Source organism: Sitophilus oryzae, unplaced genomic scaffold (assembly GCF_002938485.1).
Source record: "Sitophilus oryzae breed Bouriz unplaced genomic scaffold, Soryzae_2.0 scaffold_907_pilon_pilon, whole genome shotgun sequence".
Taxonomy (NCBI): domain Eukaryota; kingdom Metazoa; phylum Arthropoda; class Insecta; order Coleoptera; family Curculionidae; genus Sitophilus; species Sitophilus oryzae.
In genome coordinates this window covers 366,455-392,294 of record NW_022147536.1, presented here as the reverse complement: position 1 = coordinate 392,294, position 25,840 = coordinate 366,455, and the positions used below count along the sequence as shown (strand labels likewise).

The window sequence follows — 25,840 nt, the reverse complement described above, 5'->3', positions numbered from 1 at the left end:
TCTAATTTCATATTATAATAATTCTGAATTATTAATCCAGACATCAGTTTTGTCAACGGAAGTCACTTTCTTGATATATCTGATTAAAATACTCCGGAAAACAACGAGCGCCTTCAAAATTAGGTAGATTTATGAAATAAAAATATCTATAAAAAAGTAACTCGCAAAATATTTTTTTTTATTTTCTAGCTAGTTTAATCATAAAACTGTACTGTGGTTCCCCCCAAACTCAACCTTATCAATATTATTCTACTAGAAATCGAAATGTTAATATAAATTTTAAAAACAAAAAACGATTTTAAAATGGCTGACAATCGGATACTTGTTAAGAATGGCGGATTTCTGTGTCCGACTTAATATGAACTACCAATATACCAATTCTAACCGGGTCTCCAACATTAGTCATCTCACACGACCGAAGTCATCAAACCGGACGACCGGCATTCGTATTATGACGTATATAATTCCAACGTACGCCACGTAACCTCACTTTGCGTATCAGTGATTTGTGGATTTGTGCAACTATATTTTAGTTTTTGTTTTCTCCTTAAAAAAGTGGGCAGCCACTTTTTTAAGCCTAGCCTCACATGTCGGAGAGATGCAGCTGCATCTCTTCCGGATAAAAAGCATTTACGGGTGGAGGCAAGACATCACTACTACTATTATTATTTTGCAAAAGCCTCGACCTCTTTCTGTAAAATGTAGATGAATGTCTAAATGCCTTTTTAGTGTTTTTTTAGGCATAATAAAAAATTAAGTTCGTTTACAAAAACTTTTTATTAGGTTATGTTCATGATGTTCATTAGGTCGCAAATGCTACTTAATGGGTTGTATTTACGGACGTAAATAGAGATGCGTATATTAGGTTATAAATATGAACATAAAATACAATAAAATATAATTGGACGTTACTTTAGGGATTATCAGTGAGACGTATCCTATTCGGACAACGGGTAGACGTCGGGCTAGTTCAAGTATATGTACGTCGTGCAAGCCAACGTGGGAACCACGTTGGGAAATTATAATAAAAACGGTACGTTGTTATTTTGTACGTCGACAGATCGTTGGATTTACCGACTCCTAATCCAACGACGTCGCTGTTAATAGGAAAGCGACGTCACAGGTCGTATCACCAGCACCCGACATAAATTTGCACAAAGTCGCTTTCGGTCAGATTCGGTGTCCCCGCATTCGAGGACGTCGCTTCAGGTCAGATTTAGTTCGAAGTCAGATAGATGCTACTTGGGAAGGGTGTGTCTAAAGTCTAAATTTTTATATTATACGTTTACGACTTAGCCAGAAGCCAGAAGTTTTTAAAAGAAGACATAACAGTCATGGCAGGTGCTAAAGGATTTAGGATTAAGGCAAATTTCATTGGTTAATAATTTGGCGCCATATTTTAAATATATTTTCTTATTTCGAAGAAAATTAAGTAAATACATACTAACATAATTCACATTACCACAGTTCTCTCAACGTAACACTGCCCTCCTAACATTTTCCGCCCGGTGCTATAGCACCAAATAGCACCCTTGTAAAACCGGCACTGCCAGGTCGCAGCGACCAGCATTTGATTCAATGTTGGAAGGAAACGCAGCTGCGACCAGTAGGTATCCAGTAAATCTTTGAGGCATTTTTGTAACAAAAAAAAATGAATTTTGTTTTACAGTAACAATCAAATTTTAATTTTGACATTGTTCTATGTCCGTCATTAAAATTATAACCCCAAATGAAATGACAATGACAATTACTAAAAAGACGTCACCAATCTCTTTCATCTGGTAGGCAATAGTCAATGGGAAAGCTCGACAATATATGACGTGACGATGAACTATCGTTGAACATTCTATATATTATCTAAACGAAAAAATTTGTCAAATGAATTGAGAGCAGCTCTTCCATATTAAAACCTAATAAAACATGGACTTTGATACAAACAGACATCAATGGAAAGTAATACCGGTAGGGTAAGTACTCATAAGAGAGATGTCAAGAGGCAGTCCGCACTTGTCGGGGATAATCCACGTGGAAAGAGTGGGGTGGCGTGTTGGGCATTTAAGGCCACGTGGTTCGAGATATTTAATAAAAGCGGCCAGGTAGATACAAGTCCGAGCTTTAATACCCGTCGATCAAATATTTTAATAAATTTTGGCGATAAGCACCAGACCAGAGTATTGCTTTTATAGGCTTGCTGAATTCTCCGCACTGAGAGAAAAAACGTTGTAAAATCAAAAAAAATGCTAATGAATCAAATAAAATCAAACATATTTTGGCCTCATTAATGGTCATAATTGAATTAATAAGACATCTATATTGATTTTATGCATGTACTCATATATAATATAAACCATACATGATGACTCCACCTATAGTACGGCTGTCTCAGGATTCAGATGCGGTAAATGGACGTTACGTGTTGGCCAGGTTGAGGGACCCCTCCATTTTGAAACCTCTTAGGCTATTCCTTACCTATCTTCACGACCAACCTTCCAGTGTGTGTTTTGAAGGACACACTAGTACCAGCATCAAATTGATGCTTGCATCAGAAGGGCTACCTAGTGACCTGGACTCCTTACGTAAGTTGTACTACCGCTTCCACAACGCCTATGGTATTGGTTCAACTGAAGTTGATGCAGATCTTTCAGCTTTCAGGTCATTCTTTTCTGCGGAGAGCCTTCTACGACTTCAAAAGATTAGGGAAAGTCATGGCAAATATTATTCCAGTGGCTCCCCAAATAAGAGTAAAACTTTTTAGTTGAAGTGACGCGAACAGAGGATCAAGCACCTTCTGAAAAATTAAGCGATAGCAAGCTTGGTCTATTCCTTATTAATATTCAGTCCTTAAGACATAAAACAGATGAATTATATCTTTTACTAGAAGAACTTGAATTTCCAGATATCATTGCCATAATTGAGCACTGGTTAAATTTTGATGAGCCTGTGTTTGTCACAAATTATACCACAGTGGCCAGATTTAATAGAACAAATTTTTCTCATGGAGGTACTATGATAATATCTTTAAACAACGACTTTTCTGAGGTAACTAGGTACAATGATTTGCTATCTGAAAAAATATTCGAATTTTCCATTGTCCACCATAATGACCTTTACATTATTTGTATTTATAGAACACCTGACTCTAACGTGCAATTATTCTGTCATAATCTACTAAGCTTGCTTGAGTCCCTGCCCTTAACAAGCAAATTAACTTTGTGTGGTGATCTTAATATTGACTTTCTTAGTGTATGTGCTGCTCAGGACTTTCTTCAGTCCATTTTTGATTCTTTTGGAATAGCCATGCATGTAGGCCCATCTACAAGAATATCCAATACCAGTTCTATTACCATAGACTATGTTGTGTCATCTTTTGATCCTAACTCCATCGCTTGCAACGTCTTTAGCTCGGGTCTCTCTGATCATGAAGCAGTTTTAACTGAATTTTCGTCCAAAGTTAAAAATGCCCCTCGTAAATTATGCCGTATTTTTTCAGAAAAGAATGCTCAAAAGTTCAGCCACTTATGTAAAACAACCAACTGGGATACTCGCTCTTATGATGTCGACACCGAATTTTCTATTTTTGTAAAAACACTAACCAGTCTAGCGTTCAAATCTTTTCCTCTTAGGCCTATCAAAAATAAGCATAATAAGCCTTGGACCACTAAAGATCTACGCATATCTTCTAAAAACATGCGTTCATTATCTCACTTAAAAAAATTCTCAGACAGTGTCTTCTTCTATACAGAACTATACAGAAAAATTTATCATAAGACTATAAGAGCCGCTAAGGACCTTTATTATAATAGGAGAATACTCAATTCTGGTAATGTTGCTAAAGAAACATGGTCTATTGTGAATGAATTGAGAAACAAAGCTTCTTCATCTAGCAATATCTCTACCTCACCTGAGAACCTTAACGATTACTTTGTAAATGTAGCGAAAAACTTAACTAATACCGTATGTCCTTCTCACGATCCACTTTCATATCTCTCTAATGATAATGTAAACTTACACAGTTTCTTTTTTTCGCCCGTAGTTTTCGAAGAGCTTCGCAGTACAATTAATACCATCAAAAATAAATCCTCTTCTGGGACCGACGGGCTAACTTTAAAAATGTTTGCGAATCTGCCAGAAAACACTCTGAATCACCTAACAACTTTAATAAACCTGTCATTCCAAAATGGTATTTTTCCAAAATGTCTTAAGACGGCAATAATCATTCCTCTGCATAAAGGAGGAGACAAAGATGAAGCTTTTAACTATCGCCCAATTGCACTCGTTCCAACGCTATCTAAGATCATAGAAAGGTTGGTTAAAAGAAGGCTTGTATCTTTTCTGTTTAAGTACAAAATACTTACTGAACATCAGTTTGGATTTCTAAGCAACAAGTCCACAGAGCTCTGCCTGTTTTGCGTTAAGATCTGTTTCTAAGGAGCTTAACTTGTCAGTGGCTAGAACTGTTTATTATGCACTTTTTGAGTTGCACCTCAGGTATGCCCTTCCATTCTGGGGTACGTGTTGTGCGACTCAATTTGGGTCCAGAAGAGTGGTCCAGAAGAGAGCTGTTCGGTATTCACTGGGACTAAACAGCAGAACTCATTGCCAGTACTTTTTTAAAAAATTAAAAATATTAACTCTTCCTTCCTTATTTATATTTGAATCCGTTTGCCTAATACGTAAGCATGTATCAGCTTCTCAAGATAGGCCATCTCACACTTATACACTCAGGAACGCGGAGCAAAATCTTTATCTACCTACCCCACGCTCAGAGTTAGTTAAAAGTTCAATATTAGACAACTCGAAAAAAATGCACAATCACCTGCCATTTGAAATCAAATCCATAACATCATTTTCTTAATTTCGCAAAGCATTGAACTCTTATTTACTAGACAAGGCTTTCTACGCCGTGAATGAATTATATTTTGATAATCGAATTTGATCTTGTAAACACTGGTCTAATGTTTGCTATTGCTATATTTACCAATGACACCGAAATAAATTTATTTAGTGGTCATTGATATTTTTACTATAAACTAACTAAATATTTTTGAATATTATTTTATTTTTTTTATTCTTTGACATTGTAAACATTTATATAAATGTTTATTTTAAACAATAAGACTGGCAATATTATTTGTATAATGTTTTGTATTATCTTTTGTTTGTTTGTTTGTGTACCTTGTTTGTTTACTTTGTTTGTTTATTTTACCTTTGTCTACAAATTGTAAATTTTTTTGACAATAAAGGCATTTATTTATATCATTGTCATTGTTAATGGTACCTATATCAGATTTAGAATAAAAATGCTGCCTATTTGATTTAAAGAAATATATATTTGTTTATTAGTGTTTTCCTTTTGTTTTTCAAATACATTCCTTTTATTTCAAGCCTTTCTCTTTATATTTTGAAGTGCAATGCTTAATGATTTATTAATATGTCACTTAGTTTAAAGCTTGAGTCGATTTTAATCGAATAGGAGCAGTACTAACAATTTAAATGAAATAAATATCAAATTTATGTGTAAAATAACTATATTTTGGAATTAATCTTTTGGTGATAAGTAGGTAAATACAATTGTGTTGAATCTCTTCCAAAATAAAAAAAAAAAATAGATACAAGGGTATCCCGGTGAATTTTGTCTAGTGACGAATGTTTTTTGTAATGTCCTGAAATTGATCTGCCCTTATTAGATTCTTTCAAAGGTCACAGAGATTCTAAAAAAAGAAAGCAACGTTTAGTTAGGTTAGGTTAGGTTAGGTTGATTATTTTAAACAACCAATAAAACAACCCATTACCTGTAAACGATACAATTCTCCTTTTTGTCACTAACTACTGTCATACACAATAAATACCATTATACTATTCAAAATAATGGAACGCAACAAAAATCATATAAAAATGTGTGGTTGATCGGACCTATTCCGTCAATCTCGCCAAACACCATCTTTTGATGTCTATCTCGAATGACTTTTTATTGGAGAGAATTAATCACGCGATGGCGATAGCCTACCAGAAATTTATTTAAACTGTTAGCAATTCTTATAGATATAAATTACTCTCGTGCTTAAAATAGATTTATTATAATCTTCTTATTGGAATAAATAGAGAAGCAACAGTTACAACACTTTTCAAAAATAATACGGCAATGCCAGTTTATTTTGAACGTGGTTCTTTTAAAACATATAGGGTTATAATTACTTTTAAAGGACTAAATATTAGATATTCGATAAAATAGTATTCACTTTATTTCGAATGATTTAATTTTTATTATGTATAGTAAACAATATTATATTATCAGCAATCTTTACGAAACAAATAAATAGGTAAATCGAATTCCATAGAACAAGTTCATTATTTTAATGTGATTTATTGTGCATTTTACAATGCATTTTTTTTCTGAGTGTAATAGCCGAGGAGCTTGTTGGATTCTATACACAATAAGATAGACATCAAGAAACGAAAGATAATATTTGATTATTTTCATCTATTTAAAAACATAAGTAAAAAAACACATTCGATACCTAACAATAAATCAAGCAACCTTGCAATTCTATCCCGAAGCAACATCAAATGTCTCCGCTATTTATCAGGTGCGTATGTGTATATACAGTACACTTTCCCCATCTCTCTTCACCCCGATTCCCCCCAGCACAGCGACAAAGCACCGACGACTCCCGGCGCCAGCCAAAAAACAAACAACTTCCCTTCCAACATCTCTCTCCCATCGCCTTTGATGGATTTCCAACTTGTCCGCCGCCTATGCCACGGTTCCCCTCCTTCAACTCCCTTAAACTAGCCACGCCCCCTTCACCGCCGGCTTTCACAAAGCGATCCCCCACCACAACGACGGTATAACGGGCGGGGTCGGGCTGGCTCCGCCTTCTTCGCTCGTTCATTGGTCGCGAAGCGATCGAAGCCACGGCAGGCTCGTCGGCGGCACACTACGAATTCAGTATCAAATCAGTACTCATTAAATAAACAGTGCAGTGCGTCGCCGTGGTCTCGGTTTTAACATACAGAGGACGCTGATGCTTTTGTGTGCGACGGAAAAGTGTGCGTAGTTTAGGCCGTAGACGGTCACAAACCATGCTGAACAGCCTGGGATCCGTGGGTAAGTGTGAAAGGGGGGGAAGGGGTGGTGATGCGGTGGTTAATTGACGCTGCGAAGGCCTCTGGGGGTCGGGGGGGACCTACACTAAACGATAGGCCGACTAAATGGGCTAAATTGGCAGTGCCTCGCCCTCATTAAGGGCACCACGATGGTGGTGGTGAGTTGGAAGGGCAGTTGCGGGGGGGTCGGCTAGCGGCATGGCGGGACAGTCCTGAACATTGGACTATTTTTGGTAGTACCGATAAATTCGAAGAAAAAAAGAAAGTGATAAAATTATTCCGTAGTCGGTGATATTATTTTGATATCAATTGGGGTTGTGACTGTATGATTCTGTAGTACCGATATGCTGTCAAAAAGCGTGAAAATATAGTAGTCGTGAATTGTGATATAGAAACTAATATGATGTGTGATGAAAATGATATAACTCAGGCAGTATGGGAGATTTATTACAACGGTGATTTGAAGAAAATGTTTTATATTTAAAAGTTATGTTTAAATAATAAACAACTCACCTAATAATGTCTATGAACTCTCTAGAAATATAATAACTGGAACAAAACACGGACTTAAAAATCGTATTTATCTTAACAATAATCGTTATTGACTGGTTTGTGTTATCTTCTCTGTAAATGAAAATATAGTAATTTTATTGTTCATTCTATTCCCATCTGTCGTCTAATGTCTTCATTTCTGATTTTATCCTTTTGTGAAATTCTCATTGCTCTTCTAATCGCGTCCATTTCTGTTGTCTCTAATTTCCTTTTATTCCTTTTAATGAGTCGCCATGTTTAACATCCATAGATTAATATGCATTAAACTAGTGTCTTGTATACAGTGTGTCAACGGATTGACTCCCAAAGAGGGAAAACTTTTTTATTCGTGGGTTTATGAAAAAAAGTTATTCTGCATAAAAACTGCTGCTTGAGCTTAAACGACCAACAGGCATATTATTTTTACTAATGTATATACCGAGTGTTAAAAAGTTTGAAAAAAATGGAAAACTCTAATAACAAAGTACTTGTATATGTAAAAATACGATGAAAAGTTATTAATAAAAGTTCTATGTATTGAAAAACTACACCTCGTTACCAAATTTTATCTCACTACCTAAATGTACAGGGATTGGTAAAAAATTCCTCTTCATATAAATACCATTTACTTTAAATTAACTTAATTTTCTTTGAATAACTTTTAAAAAGTGTTTGTTGTTCAATGTTACGGCTTAGCAGAACCTTAGCTTAGGAGAAGTTTTCTAAAAAAAAGTTTCTAAAAAAAAGTAAGGTGTATAATACATAAGCATATGTCATTTAGTTGTATACTCATTCCGTGACATTTTTTTCATTTCTTCTCATATTTTCCTTTTCTAATTTGTCTACTCTTTCTTCTATTTCCCTTGACTTAAGTTTAAACTCGTTTTCTTCTTTTTTTTTCGTTTTCACATTTAAGATCTCTTATTTCCTTCCTATACTCTTTCTGTTTTTTCTTAATTCCTTAATTTCACTTGTTAAGTTTGTTAAGCTATGTAATATTTTGTCCGTTTATCTTCTTCTTTTTTGCCCTTAACTGAGTTCTTTTACTTTTGTTAAAAACCTCAGTAAAATATTCAGCATTCCTTTTTCTGGATCCCCCATCTGTAGTATAGTCATCAGTACCTGTGATGGTTTTTTAATAATAAATAATACTAAAATTTATGCCTTAAAATCAATACAACGATAGAATTTTCCAACTTTCTGTATGATTATTTTTAATTTTTAGGTATGTTATGTTTATTTATGTTATGTACTTTAAAATCAAATAATATACCATGTGAATGCGATAAATTTTACATTGGTGAAACATCTAGACCCTTAAATGTTCGAATTAAAGAACATAAAGATTATTTAAGAAAGGGAGATTTTCACAAATCTAAGATTTGTCAGCATTCATGGGACACAGGGCACAGAAAAACTTTTAATAACGCCAAAATTATAATGAAAGAATCGATAGCCTCTAAAAAAATAAAAGAGGATTTTTTAATAAAATCTAATAAAAATAAATGTATTATTTATGCATCTATAGATGTTAGTAATGTATGGCAATCGCTTCTTTGATTTTAAAGTACATAACATAAATAAACATAACATACGTAAAAATTAAAAATAATCATACAGAAAGTTTGGGGTTTTTTGGTTTTACTTTATTAAGTAATTGTTATCAGGTAGTAATTGTTAATTTTGAAGTTTAACTTGATATAATATCATTTTAACAGAACGTCAACGGTCAACAGACGTATCTGTTGTTTTTTTGTTTATTCTTTGTAATTTTTTTTGCTCTCGACGACGGAAAGAGATAAACTTTCTCAAACCATTTTTTGTTCGTTAGGCAAATTTGTATATCTGTAAACCTAACTGCTGTCAAATAGTTTCCGTTTGGATTAACGCAGCAGCGTTTACAAAAATAACTATTTTATTTTGTAGATTTTCTTGCAGTGGCGAAATACCCATATAGGATTTATTGGAGAGAAAAAATGTTTATTTTAATTTCGCATCTAAAAGAAAATTAATAGAGAAGAGGTCCATACTTCACCCATTTGCGTTTATTTTGGAAATCCAGTACATGTGAACACATTTTTCTGAAATCCGTTCTAGTTAACATGATTTACTCTTAAACGAAATTACTATCATTGTAACAAAATTTAGAAATATCCCACCCATTGCTTCAGGGCCCTACTAGGTAGAAACCCATTTGGTACCTCATACAACACAGTGGCGCATCTAGAGATTAAGTCTGGGAGGTGTAGTGACAATATTTAAGTAATGTATTTGTATCAAATTAAATTTTCACTGAAAGGCATTGACTGTGGAAAAATATAAAGTGGGATTGGCCTGGATTTTCTATTTTGATTAGTATTATTAATATACTCACCGGTTCGAAAAACGGGCATCTTAAAATTTTGATGTTTTTTAAAGTGTTATACATTGCGTTCTAGTGGACCGATTTTGATGACCTTTTAAGCAATTTGTAGACAAATTATTTGACTTTCCATCTGTCAATTATACGAGGGAACACAAAATATTGTTATTTTGTTGAAAGTTTGGAACCCCCTGTAAAATATATTAAAAAAGCAAGGAATATGAATATCATTATATGTATTATAATCTATAGTTGCTTTAATTGAAGATGATAGGGATCAAAATTATATCGCAAACAGATTTAGGTGTGCACGAAGTACGCTGCAATTGCTTTTTCAAGACAACTTTATATTCTAAACGTCCAGAAATCTTCGTAGGGAAACTTCGAATACAGATGATCAACTTATTGTAAGTTTATCGCTAAGAAACAGCTGTTTGCCAGTTTTTCAAATGTATAATGAATTGCACCTAAGGAACGTACATGTAAGTGAACGGACTTTAAGAAGAAGATTAATTAATACAATAAGTAAACATTATGTCAAAAAGGCCTGCTTCGGGACCACAATTTACTAGATCTGTTGGCTAGAACTAAAAGCAAAGGCATGGTATTAATGTAAAAATGGCGAAAAAAATGTTAGTGTTTTCTTCAAACGCGAATATCTCCAACAAAAATAAAGCTAATGAAATAAATCAAGAACCAGACTATCGAGAAAGGATGTATTACCTAAGAGATACTAAAAAGTCAAATAATTTAGATACATATTATTTAAAATATCATCAAAATCTGTCCATTAGAACAAATAGATGCATTAAACTTTAAAATACATGAAAATTTTAAGGTGCCTGTTTTTCGTGCCAGTAAGTATCATATAATATCATATATATAATCAAAAACCTTTCTGCCCGAAGGTGTAAGGTATAATAAATTAAATGAATTCACTTAATTGCTACACTAGGTATATACAAATTGTTTCAATTTATTTTTGTCTCTTGCTAAACTTTTGGCTTCTGTTAATGTTAGTCCTCTATCCTGCACTATCTTCTCTATTTTGTCATTCCATGTTTTAGTTGGTCTTCTCCTTGGTCTCTTTCTCTGCATTTTAGCTTCCCACATGCCTTTTACTGGTATGTCGTTGTTCATTCTAATCAAATGTCTATACCACCTAAGCTGATATTGCTCAATTTTATTCAGGTTCGAATCTACTTTTAGTTCCTCTCTTATAAAGCTGTTTCTTAGTCTATCTTTCCTTGTTACCCCAAGTACTCTTCGTAGATATAACATCTCCATTCTTTGGATCTTACTCTTCAATCTTATAGTTAATACCCAACTTTCACAGCCAAAAATCAACGTCGGTATGAATACTGTCTTCTATACACTCATCGTCACTGCTCTTGAAATTTCTTTTTTATTTAAGAAACTGTTCTTAATAGCTTGATACAAGCGGGACGTGTTGCCAATTCTTTTGATGATTTTTCGAGGTCTGTCCTGTCTTTCAAAAGAAAAATTAAGAATCAACTGCTCCCGGAATGAATTGATATAATTTTTAATTTTTTTTTTAATCCTCTTGTGCTATTTTAAGTAGAAAGTTCTAAGTTTATTAAAGATTGATGCTTTTTTGTGTCGTAATAATACTTTTTGTACGGTCTTTTTTTTTAGTTTTGTATGATATTGATTTGTGCAAAATTATATTATTATTGCCTTTTGTTTGGTAATATTGTTGTATATTTTTTTTTTCGTGGCCTCAACAGCACCTTCGACTTTGAAGGAAGCTGACTGTGCCTTTTGTTCCAATTGTTAAAATAATTTATATATTATGTATTTTGTATGTGATTTGGAACAATAAACCTTTTTTATTATTATTATTATTATTATTTCTTGATGATTTCCGTCTCTTGTTCTCCTGAGTTGCGGATGTTCACTCCCAAATATTTGTATGAATCGACTTGTTCCAAATTGATGTCATTTATCTCTATATTCATAATGATTTCTGTTTTACGTAAAATCATAACTTTTGTTTTAATCTTCTTTTTTAATTTGATTTTTAGGTTTCTCTCTCCAAGAGCTGCCAGCCAGATTTCTAAATGTCTTTTCAGTTCTTTTTCGCTGTTAGCTGAAATTGCCAAGTCATCTGCAAATGCACGTTCTTTTATCCAAATTGGTTGTAGATTTCTATGACGGGCGTATACTCTTGTAACAGCTGCACTTCTATCCTTTGTTATATCATCTATAACTAATTTAACGTAAAACATTATTTTAATTATATGTTATGTTATTTATAAATTTCTTCCTGGAGGGGAGGGTAACTACCCCCCGTTGCGTCTCTGATATAACATCACCTATTTTTTTCCTCCAGGTCTGAAAGACATGTGCGGCGAGGACCTGAAACGCCACCAGCACCACCAGCCGCCCGACCTCAAGTCGCTCGACCAGCCCGTGCGCCTAGCCGGCCTCTGCGACGGCAGCCTAGGCGGCGGCGGAGGCGGCGGACCCCTCAGCAACGGCAGCTCGGGCGACGGCGACAAGCCCTCCAAGCAGAAACGGCACCGGACGCGGTTCACGCCCGCGCAGCTCAACGAGCTCGAGCGCTGCTTCTCCAAGACGCACTATCCGGACATTTTCATGCGGGAGGAGATCGCCATGAGGATAGGGCTGACGGAGTCCAGGGTGCAGGTAAGCGTTTAGGTTAGGTGAAAGATGTGAAACTACCTACTTACGATGCAATAGACACAGGAGTTCTAAAGATACTGTCAGTTAAAATAATAATTTTTTGCGAAAGCCTTTCGAAATTGACAGTTTTTGATATTTATTTGAGATTCGAAATGACATTCTTTTAGGCACTAGTAGCTAGAAGTGAAACTTGTGCAGGCACTAGTGCCTAAAAGTAAAAAATGAAACGTTAGAAACAATAAAAATATTTATTTATTTTAAATCTTAAAGATTTAAATTATTAAAGTGAATACAAGAGGCACCCAACTTTTCGTCTCTAAGAGAAATGCATATGGTAAATTTCTTGTACTGTCAATGCTGGTAGCTTCTGCTACTACGTGAACTGCTTTTAATTTCTTATTTGACGTATTTTTCTGTCCTATGATTCCTTTTGTTATTTCGGTTTTCTGTTCAATTGAATTTTAAATGTAACCTTTAGCAACCGAGCTTGATCGCCAACCTCCATGTAGCTTTAAAACTGTTATTTCCGCTCCTGAATCTGCCAGCATTGTTGCAGAGCTGCGTCGGAAACAATGACCAGTGTATTCAATGGCGTTGGAGAGTCCAAGAAATTCTGCTATCTTTTTTGGCATACCCCCAATAATTATATTGATTCCAACTGACAGGGTACAGCATTGATTTTTTCGATACGTCAAGAAAAATCGCTGATGTGTCACATTGAGTGGTCGAAGTTTTGCGTACTTACGAAACACATGTAAGAAATTGATACCATCTATTGGTCCCTCAGTAATCGTAAACATTCTTGGAAAATGAGTTTTTTATTCGGAATCTTCACACTAATAAATGACTGACGATCTTTAATGGCATCTACGTTTAAAAACGTGATTTCTTCCCTCCTACATACTCCAATACTATAACGATTAAGAAAACCTTAGCTAACAGTATTTCTTTGTCATCGGCTTCTTTCATAAAGCGTTCTATTTCCAGTTTTGTAAATACTTTTGATTTCTTTGCCTGATATTCGGAAGCTTTTCTTTTTAAAAATGCAATAAGGTTTGTGAATTTGCTAATATCTACGTTTCTGTTCAGGTAAATCATGGTGCGGAGCATCGAATATTTACTCCACAGAGTTGACGGATTTAAGGTAGTGGATAACTTCAGGAAATAGGCTAGCAATACCTTTTCTGTGAAATTTTCAACATGTTTTTTTTTGAGTCAGGTTTCAAAGTTGTAGGTGGCTTCGTATAAGTTTTTCGACTTCTCAGGCACTAACGTCGATAGCCCAGTTTCAGCAGCTTGTTGAATATCGAAAGACTCGTCATTATCACTCATTTTTTCACAAAACTTTGTAGCATAGACAAACAAATAAAAAGAGACTGACAAATCCCATGGTAAAGAGTGGGACCGCGTTCCCGTAGCGCAACTCAGAATAACAATTTTGAAACCAATTAGCAGGACCATGGCAGGACGTACGTCTTTATTGCTATCTTTCTTTATTATGTGTGCTTTATATGAAAAAGAAAGAGGTAGGTATAAAACGTATCGTAAGACATTAACGCACATTCTGGCTGACGGAAAATTTAAATTAGCCATTATTAGTAGTATTCTTTCATTCTGAAACTGAAAATTTTCACTTAAACTGATTTATTCCCTATACCACGTAAAGGGAACGTGGTGTAGGGAATAAATCAGTTTAAGTGAAAATTTGCAGTTTCTTTCAGAACGAAAGAATACTACTATTAAAAGGGAAATTATAAAAAAAGCAAAAATTGTACTGTTTTATAACCATATTTATTTATACATAAAAATAAATAAACTTTTTATAATATAATAACAAAAAATAACAGTGTTTATTCCACCCACCTACCAATTTTAACTGCAGAAGAACTGACTGTTGCAGGAAACGATTGGCCAATTTTTTTAAAGGGCATTAAAAATCTCATTTTCGAAAAAACTGCCTAATTGCAATAACAAAGTGAATATCTAAGCAAAGAAGACTTTACGAGAATCATGATCCTGAACCATTTTCAAGTCCAGTTTTAATCCTAAAACAAAAGTAAAATAGGTATATTAATAAAGTTTCTGGTTACTATAAACCAGCTATAAACTACCTACCCAAAAAATGAAAAAAATTAATTGTATTAATTTGTACACTACTACTTCTACTTTTTTCTTAATAAGATGATAAATATAACTACTTACTTTTATTTTACCGGGTGTCTTTAACATATCTATCAGAGAAAGGGGGCACCAATACATATAGAAAATAGATGATACTGGCTCCTGCAGCAAATAAAATAACAAATAGTATAACCTAAAATTATAAGTAACAAAATATAAATACCTATATGGAACAAAGGAATTTGTTCCCTATCCATATTCATAAGTCAATAAAATGGAGAGTTTAGAAAAAAAGGTAAATCACTAAAAGAAAAATTAACAAACGTGAAGAATTGTCATGATGTTGTCATCTTGGTTGTAATGATGATGAAAACGAAAAGCGATTGTTCTAATTTCTATTTAGAAATTACGTTTTATATGGCTGCTTCTTTCTCTCTTGTTAGAGAGAAAGTTATTAGAATGAATGAGATAGTGGACCCAATAGACGCAATGCGCAGATCAACATAAATAGAAGGAAATTTTGCGTTCTGAGTTGCGCTACGGGAACGTTGTCCGTCTCTTTGCCATTTAATTTGCCAGTCTCTTTTTATTTGTTTGTCTATGCTTTGTAGGAAATATGGGACGTTTGAACCTGACAGAACTTTGCCATTAAACAATACCTAAACAATGCCTTAGAAACCGATTACCAGAACATTTTAAAAAATGTTTAAAAATAAATAATAATAATAATAGCATGAAAATCTCAAATTATCCGCTTTCACAAAAAACCTTGTATGGAATTCGTTGCAAAAAGAGTGTTTTAAGCACTCGAAGCATTGTCGAACTCGGCTTTAGCCTCTTGGACAATTTTGCGTCCCGTGCTTAAAACACATTCATTTCGCAACTTGTTACATAAATAAAAGGAAATTAAAACAACTGTCGTTGCACGTCATCAATGACGCCATGCGTCGTCTTATGGAGTTTGCTGGTGGTAGTATTATGATGTACAACCAAAGTTATTTTAATTTCCCTATAGCTATTTTGTGTAACTAGTACAAAAAGGACATATTTGTTGCACGACGCATGAGTTTTGCATGATTGTAACACATGCACACAGCATTTTTTCTACGATCGAATTGAAATTCTTATTTAAATGTTTATTAAAAAGCTTTTACAGTAATTCACAGAATAATATTACCAATAACAATGACACTATAAACAAATATAATTTTGATTTTTTTTAATAACCATTTTCGAGCTTATTTTAATTTTAATGTCGCGAAGTTTAAACAATTTACTAAGGTAATTGATGGACAAACTTTATTTCTAGTAGTCTTTTAAATTTTATTTTCATTTCTGCTCGAGGAGGTCTCGGGTTCTTGTTCTTCATATAAAACTCTTTTATATGACGTGTTGACTATTTCCATTTTAAATATTTTGAAAATGGTTGCTCGTAGCGATTTTTTACCAAGAGACATTTTTTACGTAAAAAGTCACGGAAATGTATATTTTTTCACTCTGTAGTTTTATACAGGTACGGACGAAAAGTTATTACTCTTCAAAACAGTTAAAATATATGTAGGTGGCGCCCCCTACAAATAGGAGTCATATTGACATCAAAATCAAATTTTTCATGTCAAAAAACTCCCAGATACCAATTTTCATCCAAATATTAACGTTACTTCAGAAATTATTTGAAAAAAATCGAAATAAAAATTAAACTTCTACACCCTGTATCTCGGAAACTAAGCATTTTAAGACATATATTTATACAAACTTTTTTACTTATTTTTATCTGCAGAATATGCTGCCAAAGTTTCCGGAATACAGTTCGGACCACCCAGTATATTAAGCTTACAATTACTGATAAAATGAAAATTAATAACTTTAAGTATTTGATCATTGATTTTAAAACTACTATCAAGGATAAGTTAAGCTTTAACGACTTATATTGTGTAATCTCAAAATACATTTCCATAAGAGGTTAATTGTTTCGTTAAACACTGGATATCCCCTGGAATTATTCCAAAACGCAAAGTTTTAATCCTCCACTGTCTTCGAGGAGTGTTTAAATTTATAATCAAAACACAAACTGTTACTGCATAATAATAAATTTTTGAGTATATGAATAGAATTTGATGTAGGTATATTTTTTAAAATAAAAGATGCATTTAAATGCTTATCGACTAACGCAATTTGAAATTACTAAAAAATATATAAAAGGTGTCTCATATTTTTTGAAATTATGATAAATATTGAAAAAAAAATAGAAAAAAAATATTTTTTATAAGTATACCCAAGCAGCATTTGGACGTCGGGACAACGTTGTGTCACGCGTTTAAACGTCGGGGCGCAACGTCGGCACAACCTCGTGCCAACCCTGGTCTGCACTAGTTTGGAGAATAATTTTTGGGTCGAAACGACGTTGGATACCGACGTTGACTAGAAGCCTAATTTAGTACAAACTGCAACGTTGTTTAAAATCCTAATTCACAGAAATACAAAACTAATATGGCGTCTAAGTCGCGTTTTATCCTAAATTGGGTTAATTATAGTAAAAATATTATTTTTATAATTTAGTTAGAGACATATGTCAGATGGCAGTGAAAGAAAACAAAACAAAAGTATTTAAGTGTGGAGGATGTTTGAAGATCACAATTATTGAAACACTTTAACCGACTCTGTAACTCGTTACCCAAGGCAAAAAAGTTAAACGCAAACAACTTTATTTATAAATGTATTGTTTCTACTTTGAAAAATACTAATGGGCCTTAAGATTAAAGAAGTTTTAAAAATTTTCTTGAATTTTTTTTTAGTAAAATGAGAATAATTTATTCGCAGTCGAAAAAATTGTTTCCGCGTGTTTTTTAGGATCAAATATTTCAAGTTAATGTATTCAAAAAGCAGGAATTGCTATTTTAGAAACGAAACATTTTCTTATTTAACAACATGGCGGCTTTCACTTTGTTGTTTTGGAGATTAAGATGGAGTAGTTCGAGTAGTCGCATACTGGACTAATAAAGTCGCAGTTCGGCCTTAACAGGTAGTATACTAGTCGCAAGATTGCCTAATTTAGTCATCCTAGAGTCTAGCTTGTGCCGCCCTCTATAATCTAAATAAACGAGGGAGTGGATAAACTATCGGTAATATATGTCGATGTATATTTAAATTTAGTTTTATATGTACCTTTCTTATGTCCCATTTTAATTAAGTTTTTTTTTATAAAAACAAAAACAGCACTGAACTGTCTGACTGAACAGAACAATGAAGTGAAAATTTAAGATTTAAGGTTATGGTTCAATACAGTTGCAAAAAGGTAGTGACTCGACGTCCTACCAACGTAAGAATAAGGAAATCTAAACAACGTTGGAATTAGTAAAACAGACGACGTTTGCATAACGTTGGAATAGGTCCTGCAACTGACGTCGGAAAACTCTATATTGTCCAACGTTGTAACTACGTTGTCCGAATCACCTAAAGATCACTTAAGCAAAAAAGGTTACAAGACAACGTTTATTCGACGTCGCAGAAGCTTCTAGTTTCTGCTGTAGTACTAGCTCAACGTCGGCACAACGTTATAAAAACGTTTAAATTTATTTTAATACCCAAGGTAGGGAGCTAACTATTTTTTGTAACTAATCCAACGTTGTGTTTAGTAAACATGTGGTCACAAGTCGTGAAAATGCTACTTGGGTAGGTAGACCTATCTAATCACAATGTTTTTTCCAACTTTGATGTACAATGCGATCCTAGTAGGAACTGTTAGTATAACTGCAAATAGGTAATTATAGCTATAAAAGCAAAGGCATGGTTTTAATGTAAAAATTACTAAAAAATGTTAGTGTCTTCTTTAATAGCAAATATCTCCAACAAAAATAAAGCTGTCGAGATGAACCAAAGAGCTACCTATCGAGAAAAGATGTACAGGGTGGGTCAAATTCGACGCTTTTAAATGGAAACACCCTTTTCTATAGGAGATAGACAAAAACTAATATCGGTGTCTAGAACTCAATTTTTGTCAAACACATGATGGTGAAAACCGCATATCGATATTTGTTATCGTTTCGGAGTTACGGGGTGTTTTTCAAAAAATGCATTTTTAACAAATCGCTGTAACTTTTTTGCTATGGAAAATTTTGCATTTTTATGAAAACATTTCCAAAGCACCTTTTGACATAGAATTTATTGGTTTAAGTATATATTTTTTTAAATTGATAATTTAAGAATTATCAACAGAAAATTTGATTTTTTATATGGGACATCCTGTATATTTGTAATTTTTTGAAAATAATTTAAAATTACCTTTCCAAAAATATAACACACTTGATATTTTGCTCCATTCCTCTTCGAGATATAGAGTATATAAAAATTCGCCGGCTTTAAATAAGTAGGCTTTGAACGGCACCGGCTGTAATGCAAAAAAATTCTAGCTGTGAGCATCAGTTAAAACGAAAATAATATTTGCTATGAGAGATGTAAAATTTTATAACAATTTAAAATATATTTAACCAACATCAGCACATTTAAACTATATCTAATAAGAATAAAAATAAATAGCAAACCAAGGCATGAGATTTTTCTACAGGTGTTCGACATATCGACCGTCTTCTGTTATGGACAGACAGGGCAGTTTTTGAACATTTCTCGCGAAATTCATTAACTCAGTGGGGTGAAAAATACCCTCTCATATCTGCTAAGTATTTTTAATTCTTGTCTAGATTATACGGAAGAATAAGGAACCTTTATTCTTCCGCAAACATATCCGTAGGATTATGGGCACTAAGTCAGGCGGCCTCGGCAACCAACAGCTGGGATCTTAATTAGCTATCCAAAATTATTCTTGAAATTGGCTGCAAAAATTTGCTAATAACTTCAGCGTTCAGAGGCGGTGCGTTGTCTTGCTGGAAAAATATGTTTTCGAGTTCCATTAAGGGCTTATTATCAATAAGGGGCCCAAAGCCTACCAGTTAAAAGTGGCGAACTTTTAAAAATTCTGTATTTCGAAGGGAATTATGACGAAATATCAAGTGTGCTATAATATTTGGAAAGGTAATTTTAAATTCTTTTCAGTTAATTAAAAATATAGAGGGTGTCCCAAATAAAAAATCAATTTTTCTGTTGATAACTCTTAAATTATTAATTTTAAAAAAATTATACTTAAACCATTAAATTCTACGTAAAAAGTTGCTTTGGAAATGTTTTCATAGAAATACACAATTTTCCATAGCAAAAAAGTTACAGCGATTTGTTAAAAATGCACATTTTTGAAAAACACCCCGTAACTCCGAAACGGTAACAGATATTGATGTTCGGTTTTCACCATCATGTTTTTGATGAAAATTGAGCTCCAGACACCGATATTAGTTTTCGTCTATCTCCTATAGAAAAGGGTGTTTCCATTTAAAAGCGTCGAATTTGACCCACCCTTTACCTAGATTAAAAAATTATTTCTAATTGCTTTGCTTTGTTAACATATTCCATAAGGTGTTTCAAATGTTCACCAAAATATCAACATTTTGTTTTCTCTCCTAAGTCAAATAATTTAGCTACAAATTGCTTAAAAATAATCAAAATCGGCTCACTAGAATAAAAGATAATAAACTTTAAAATTTATCAAAATTTGAATGTGTTCGCTTTTCGTGCCGCTGAGTAGTGGGGAGATTCCTGACATACAAATAAGATTTATTTTTCATATCAACATAGGTCTGATTCTGCTTTGTATCGTAGCTACAGAGTGTTAACATCTTAATATTATTTCAATTTATTATAATTTTCTTCCAAGTATTTGTAGCGTTTTGAATGAAATTTTGAGGGTAAAAGTTACTATAAATGCTACATATTTTAAAGCTAAGAAAGTGTCAACATACTCACCAGAGGCGTGCATATAGGCTATCACTGGAATATTTTTCTAAACAGAGCATGTACGCCACTGACTTTATTTCTCTTGTTAGCGAAATAGCGTAAGCAGTTTAATGCCGATTAAAAGTTGTCTCTTGATATCTTGATGAGATAAACGCAATTTTATTAACTAAACGTTCTCTAATAAAGGCAATTTTATTAATTTGCCTTGATGCAAGTCTAATAGCAACCTTTAAAAAAAATTGATATCATAAACTTGCAAAAGTTTTAAACAAGTATTGATTCTTCATCAAAAAATATGAAAAAAAGTTCCAATAAAGATGGGTCTGAAAATGCATAGTTTTAGAGTTGGAGTGGATGTTAAAACTTTTTTAAATTAGATTTTTTATAATTGTAATTACCTTAATAATCATCATTATTTTTTTATTTGAAATTTCTGTAGGTTGGACTAATAATAATAATAACTAATAGTATTTAATAATAAATTACGTAAAATATATAATTTATTAATTGTATTTATATTTTAATTTTATTAATTGTGATTAATAAAATTGCGTTTATCTCATCAAGGAGGCCGAATTCGACACAATATCAAGAGATGACTCTTAATTGGCATTAAACGGCCCATATAATATTGATATCAGAAGAAAATAAGTCAGTGGCGTACATGTTTTTTTTTGAAAAATATTCCAGTGATAACCCACATGGACGTCCATGATGAATTTATCGACACTTTTTAACTAAAATATGTAGCATTTATAGTAAGTTTTACCCTCAAAATTTGATTCGAATCACTAAAAGTAAAGTTCAGTCATTGGGGATCAAAAAAGGAGCCTGCTTGGAAAAACGTCCGGAAGTTTTGAAACTTTGCAGGTATATAGATATTGGAGTCCCTAACTAAAATCCATAAAATCCACATTTCCAGACTTGCCGCCGGCGCCGCCATCTTGCCAAGATGGCGCCCAAAATCGGTATTTTGTGAATATGTCGAAAACTATGCGTTTTTCGCGAAAATTTGAAGAGAGCAAAATTAGGAAGAATAAAATTTCACATAAAAAAGGTTTTATGAAAATGTTTGCTAAAGTCAACCGTTTAGGCACAAAATCCCTGGAAATTTTACAATTTTGCGTAAAATATGATATATTATGTATAATCGATTTTTTGAAATCAAATGTCGATTAGGGTTCAGTAAAACTAGTTTTAGTTTAGTTTCTTCAATTTTGTCATGAAACAGTGACGTATCATTAATTCGCTCATTAATTTATGAATAATTAATTGTCGTGCTGGACAGCATTCATTGCGAACTTACCACCAGGTTCAGCATTGGTATGGTTGTACCAAAGATGCCGAAGAAAAATGTTGGAAGAAAACAAAAACAGGCATTACTCCAGTCACAACGTTGAAAGATCCAGCTTCAAAATCCCTGTTGGCACTTTTATCCTGTAAATGCAAAACGAACAACTATGGTAAAGCCTACGGATGCAGAAAAGCAGGATTAAAATGTTCAATGATTTTTGCATACTGCAATGGAAAATCCTGTGACAACGTCACTGAGGTGTCACTCGACGAATCCGATGAAGAGGAGTTGGACTTGCCTGTAGATATCCCTCTGGCGGCTGAAGATGAAGAGTTGGACGTATTGAGAGACCACCCTGATGAGCCCAGCACAGCAGACACGATCGACTTTGACATCAATGAGCCAGAGCCGTCGGGCTTGTGCAGATAAGTTAAAGTTTTTAATTTATCTAGTGGAGTAAGCCTCCGGGGAGACCACGTTAAAATAAACGCGCCATATACTTTACCTCTTGGGTGGTGTGGAAACAAGTACACATTTTCAATAATTAAAATTAATTATTCATAAATTAATGAGCAAATTAATGACACGCCACTGTTTTATGACAAAATTGAAAAAACTAAACTAAAACTAGTTTTAGTGAACCCGAATCGACATTTGATTTCGGAAAATCGACTATATACGTAATATATCATATTTTACGCAAAATTGTAAAATTTCCAGGGATTTTGTGCCTAAAGGGTTGACTTTAGCGAACATTTTTATAAAACGTTTTTTATAGCCAATTTATTCTCTTTAATTTTGCTTTCCTCAAATGTTCGCGAAAAATGCATAGTTTTCGAGATATTCACAAAATACCGATTTTGGGCCCCATCTTGGCGGTGCCGGCGGCAAGTCTGGAAATATGCATTTTATGGATTTTAGTTAGGGACCCCAAAACCTATATACCTGAAAAGTTGCAAAACTTCCGGAGTTTTTTCCAAGCAAAAATCCCCAATGACTGAACTAGTACTTGGAAGAAAATTATAATAAATCAAAAGATTATTAAGATTTTAACACCCCGTATCTACGAAACAACGCACGAACGGACTTATGTTGATATGAAAAATAAGTCTTATTTTTACGTGAGGAATCTCCCCACGAAAGATGGCACATATTTTTTAAAACAGCCTGTATACCTACAATTTTGCACCCAACCCTCGGTGGGCAAATCCGACTCCATATAATAATAATAAAAATTTGAGAATAAATCTGCCTTTTTACATTTACGATAACAAATTCTAATATTATTTTTATAAGTATTTTTCTGCTATCGTCACAGCCTGCTTACTCGTATACCTACTACCTTTTCTTCATCCCGTATTTTATTTCAAATGTATCATCGGATTTCCAGATAAATCGACAAATATCCGCCAATTGAAACCGGAAATAGCGTCACGCGTTTCCGCAAATCTTTTAATCAACAGTCGAATACCAAAGAGCGCAACTAGTTTGTAGAGGACGAGTAAGGGATAACGTTCAAAGGAAACTTTGCCGGAAAACCGCAAGCCGGCTCGCTTTGACAGCGTAGCGGGGTAGACGTTGTTCTCTTGTTTGTTGCCGTGGCAACAAGTCAAAGACAGCCCTATGCGACGGAATACCGGTAAAGGAAGGGAGAGGGGAGAGTTTCCAGATTGGAATATTTTGCTGCGTTCCGGTTGAACTCGACGGTATATTGCGGAAAATTGTTTGGGTTTTGTATAGAGAATGTTTGTAGTCAATCATAATTTTTGTTTTTCGGTGACTGTGCTCTAGTTGCAATACGTTACAGCAATTGCAAGAAATGTTGAACACATATACATGGGCATACGAGGCTTTGGGACTTAAGCTGAACATCGATAAAACTAAAAATATGTGTACTCCCCCGGAAGATCACAACAATGCTATAAAAATCGGAGAACTATTAGAATATGTCAGCGGAATTCAATTACCTCGGCAGTTTGATTTCGGAAATGGCCAATATCGACTTTGAATCTGAAATTCAGCACAGGATTAGCAGCGCCTCCAGAGCATTCTGTAAATTAAAAGACAGGGTTTTCTACAATCATGACTTGAGCACAAAAACGAAGCTTGCAGTGTACCGAGCAATAATATATATAATTCCCACCATGTTATATGGAAGCGAAACCTGGGAGCCGATGCCGTACCGCCGACACACATGAACGCACTAAACAAGTTGCAACAGAGACATCTTAGACAACTCTTAAGAATCAAATGGTTCCATCATGTCTCAAACGTATCGGTATCGGTCTGCGAGAGTATTGAAGTCATGATTACAGTCCCGCTTAAGATGGGCTGGTCACGTATGCGGAATGCAAGAAAACCGCATACCAAAATCTCTGCTTTACGGTGAGCTTGTAGACGGTAAGAGGAGGCCGGGTAGACAACTCAAAAGGTACAAGGATATTTTCCACGAAAACTTAAAGGGGATTAACAAGCAGAATGAGTGGGAAGAAGCAGCTCACAATAGAACAGAATGGAGAAGAATTGTAAACTCAGTTAACAGCGACAACCAAAAAGTAAAGAGGCAACAAAGTAATGAGATTTTTGAATGTCCGGAGTGCGGTAGACAGATAACATCACGTATCGGTCTTTTCAGTCACAGAAAAGCTCATGAAAGAAAACGCCTTGCGTGACCATCTTCTGATGCGTGTCAAATACTCGTCAGCGGGTAATGGCAGCAGTAGTAGTAGTGGTGTTTTTCGGATAGATTATGTACAGTTGTTGTCGTATTTGGAGCATCCTATATGTGTACTTTTTATTTGTTGTAAAAAGTCAAATTTCGCATTATTGATATGGTATCAAAGCAAAACATAGATTCTAAAAAAATACAAGCTCTCAACTTAGTTTTTTCGCTACAAAAAGTTTTGGGACCTGATACAGAACCAAGTTAATTATTTTAGTTAGTGGTCTATGAAAGCACTTTAACAACTTTTTATAAATTGTTATCTAGCCAATTAGTTATCAACAGTGGTCATATCAGTCTTAGACATCTTTATTTCTCTACTTTATTTTACTTTTTTATAGGATATCGTTTTTTTTTCTAGGTCATCCTCCTTTTTTTCACGGGTTATATATCTTACAAAATAACATCAGTAGGTACTAGTACTATTACTGTCATTACTCGCTGACGAGTATTTGACACGCATTAGAAGATGGTTACGCAAGGCGGTTTCTTTCATGAGCTTTTCTGTGACTGAAAAGCTCGATAGGTGATGTTATCTATCTGTCTTCAGCACTCCGGACATTCAAAAATCTCATACTTTATTGCCTCTTTACGTTTTGGTTGTCGTTGTTAACTGAGTTTACAATTCTTCTCCATTGCGTTCTATTGTGCGCTGCTTGCTCCCTGATTCTGCATGTTAATCCCCTTTAAGTTTTCGTGGAAAATATTCTTGTACATTTTGGGTTTCCTCTTACCGTCTACAAGTAAAGAAGAGATTTTGATAGGCGGATTTCTTATATCCTTCATACGTGTCCAGCCCACCCTAACTGACTGATATGTTTAAGACACGGTCGTACCATTTGATTTTTAACAATTGTCTAACGTGGGTCTCTTGCAACTTGTTTAATGCGTTCATGTGCCGGCCGACGGTACGGCAGCACTCAGGTTTTGCTTCGATATAACATAATGGTGATTATTAATATTGCTCGGTATACTACAAGTTTCGTTTTTCTGCTCAAGTCATGAATCTGTATAAAAGTTACCTCTTGGTATTTTGTCGAATTCGGCCTCCTTGGTGAGATATACGCAGTTTTATTAATCACAATTAATAAAAATAAATTATACATTTTACCTAATTTATTATTAAATATTATTACTATTAGCCCAACCTACAACAATTTCAAATAAAAAAAATAATGGTATTTAAGATAATTTT

At 34.0% G+C, this 25,840-nt stretch overlaps 2 protein-coding genes across 2 annotated transcripts in view; one reads left to right on the top strand and one right to left on the bottom strand.

Moving 5' to 3' along the window:
• LOC115890676 overlaps positions 1-25,840 on the bottom strand; it is a 298,050-nt gene that overhangs the window by 106,124 nt on the left and 166,086 nt on the right. The gene's annotated exons all lie outside the window — the stretch shown is intronic.
• Positions 6,979-25,840, top strand: part of LOC115890660 (homeobox protein orthopedia-like) — a 112,772-nt gene continuing 93,910 nt past the window's right edge. The window contains exons 1-2 of the mRNA XM_030910958.1: positions 6,979-7,108; positions 12,354-12,670. Coding sequence (XP_030766818.1) covers positions 7,084-7,108; positions 12,354-12,670 — 342 coding nt within the window. The 5' untranslated portion in view covers positions 6,979-7,083. The remainder of the gene's footprint in view (positions 7,109-12,353; positions 12,671-25,840) is intronic.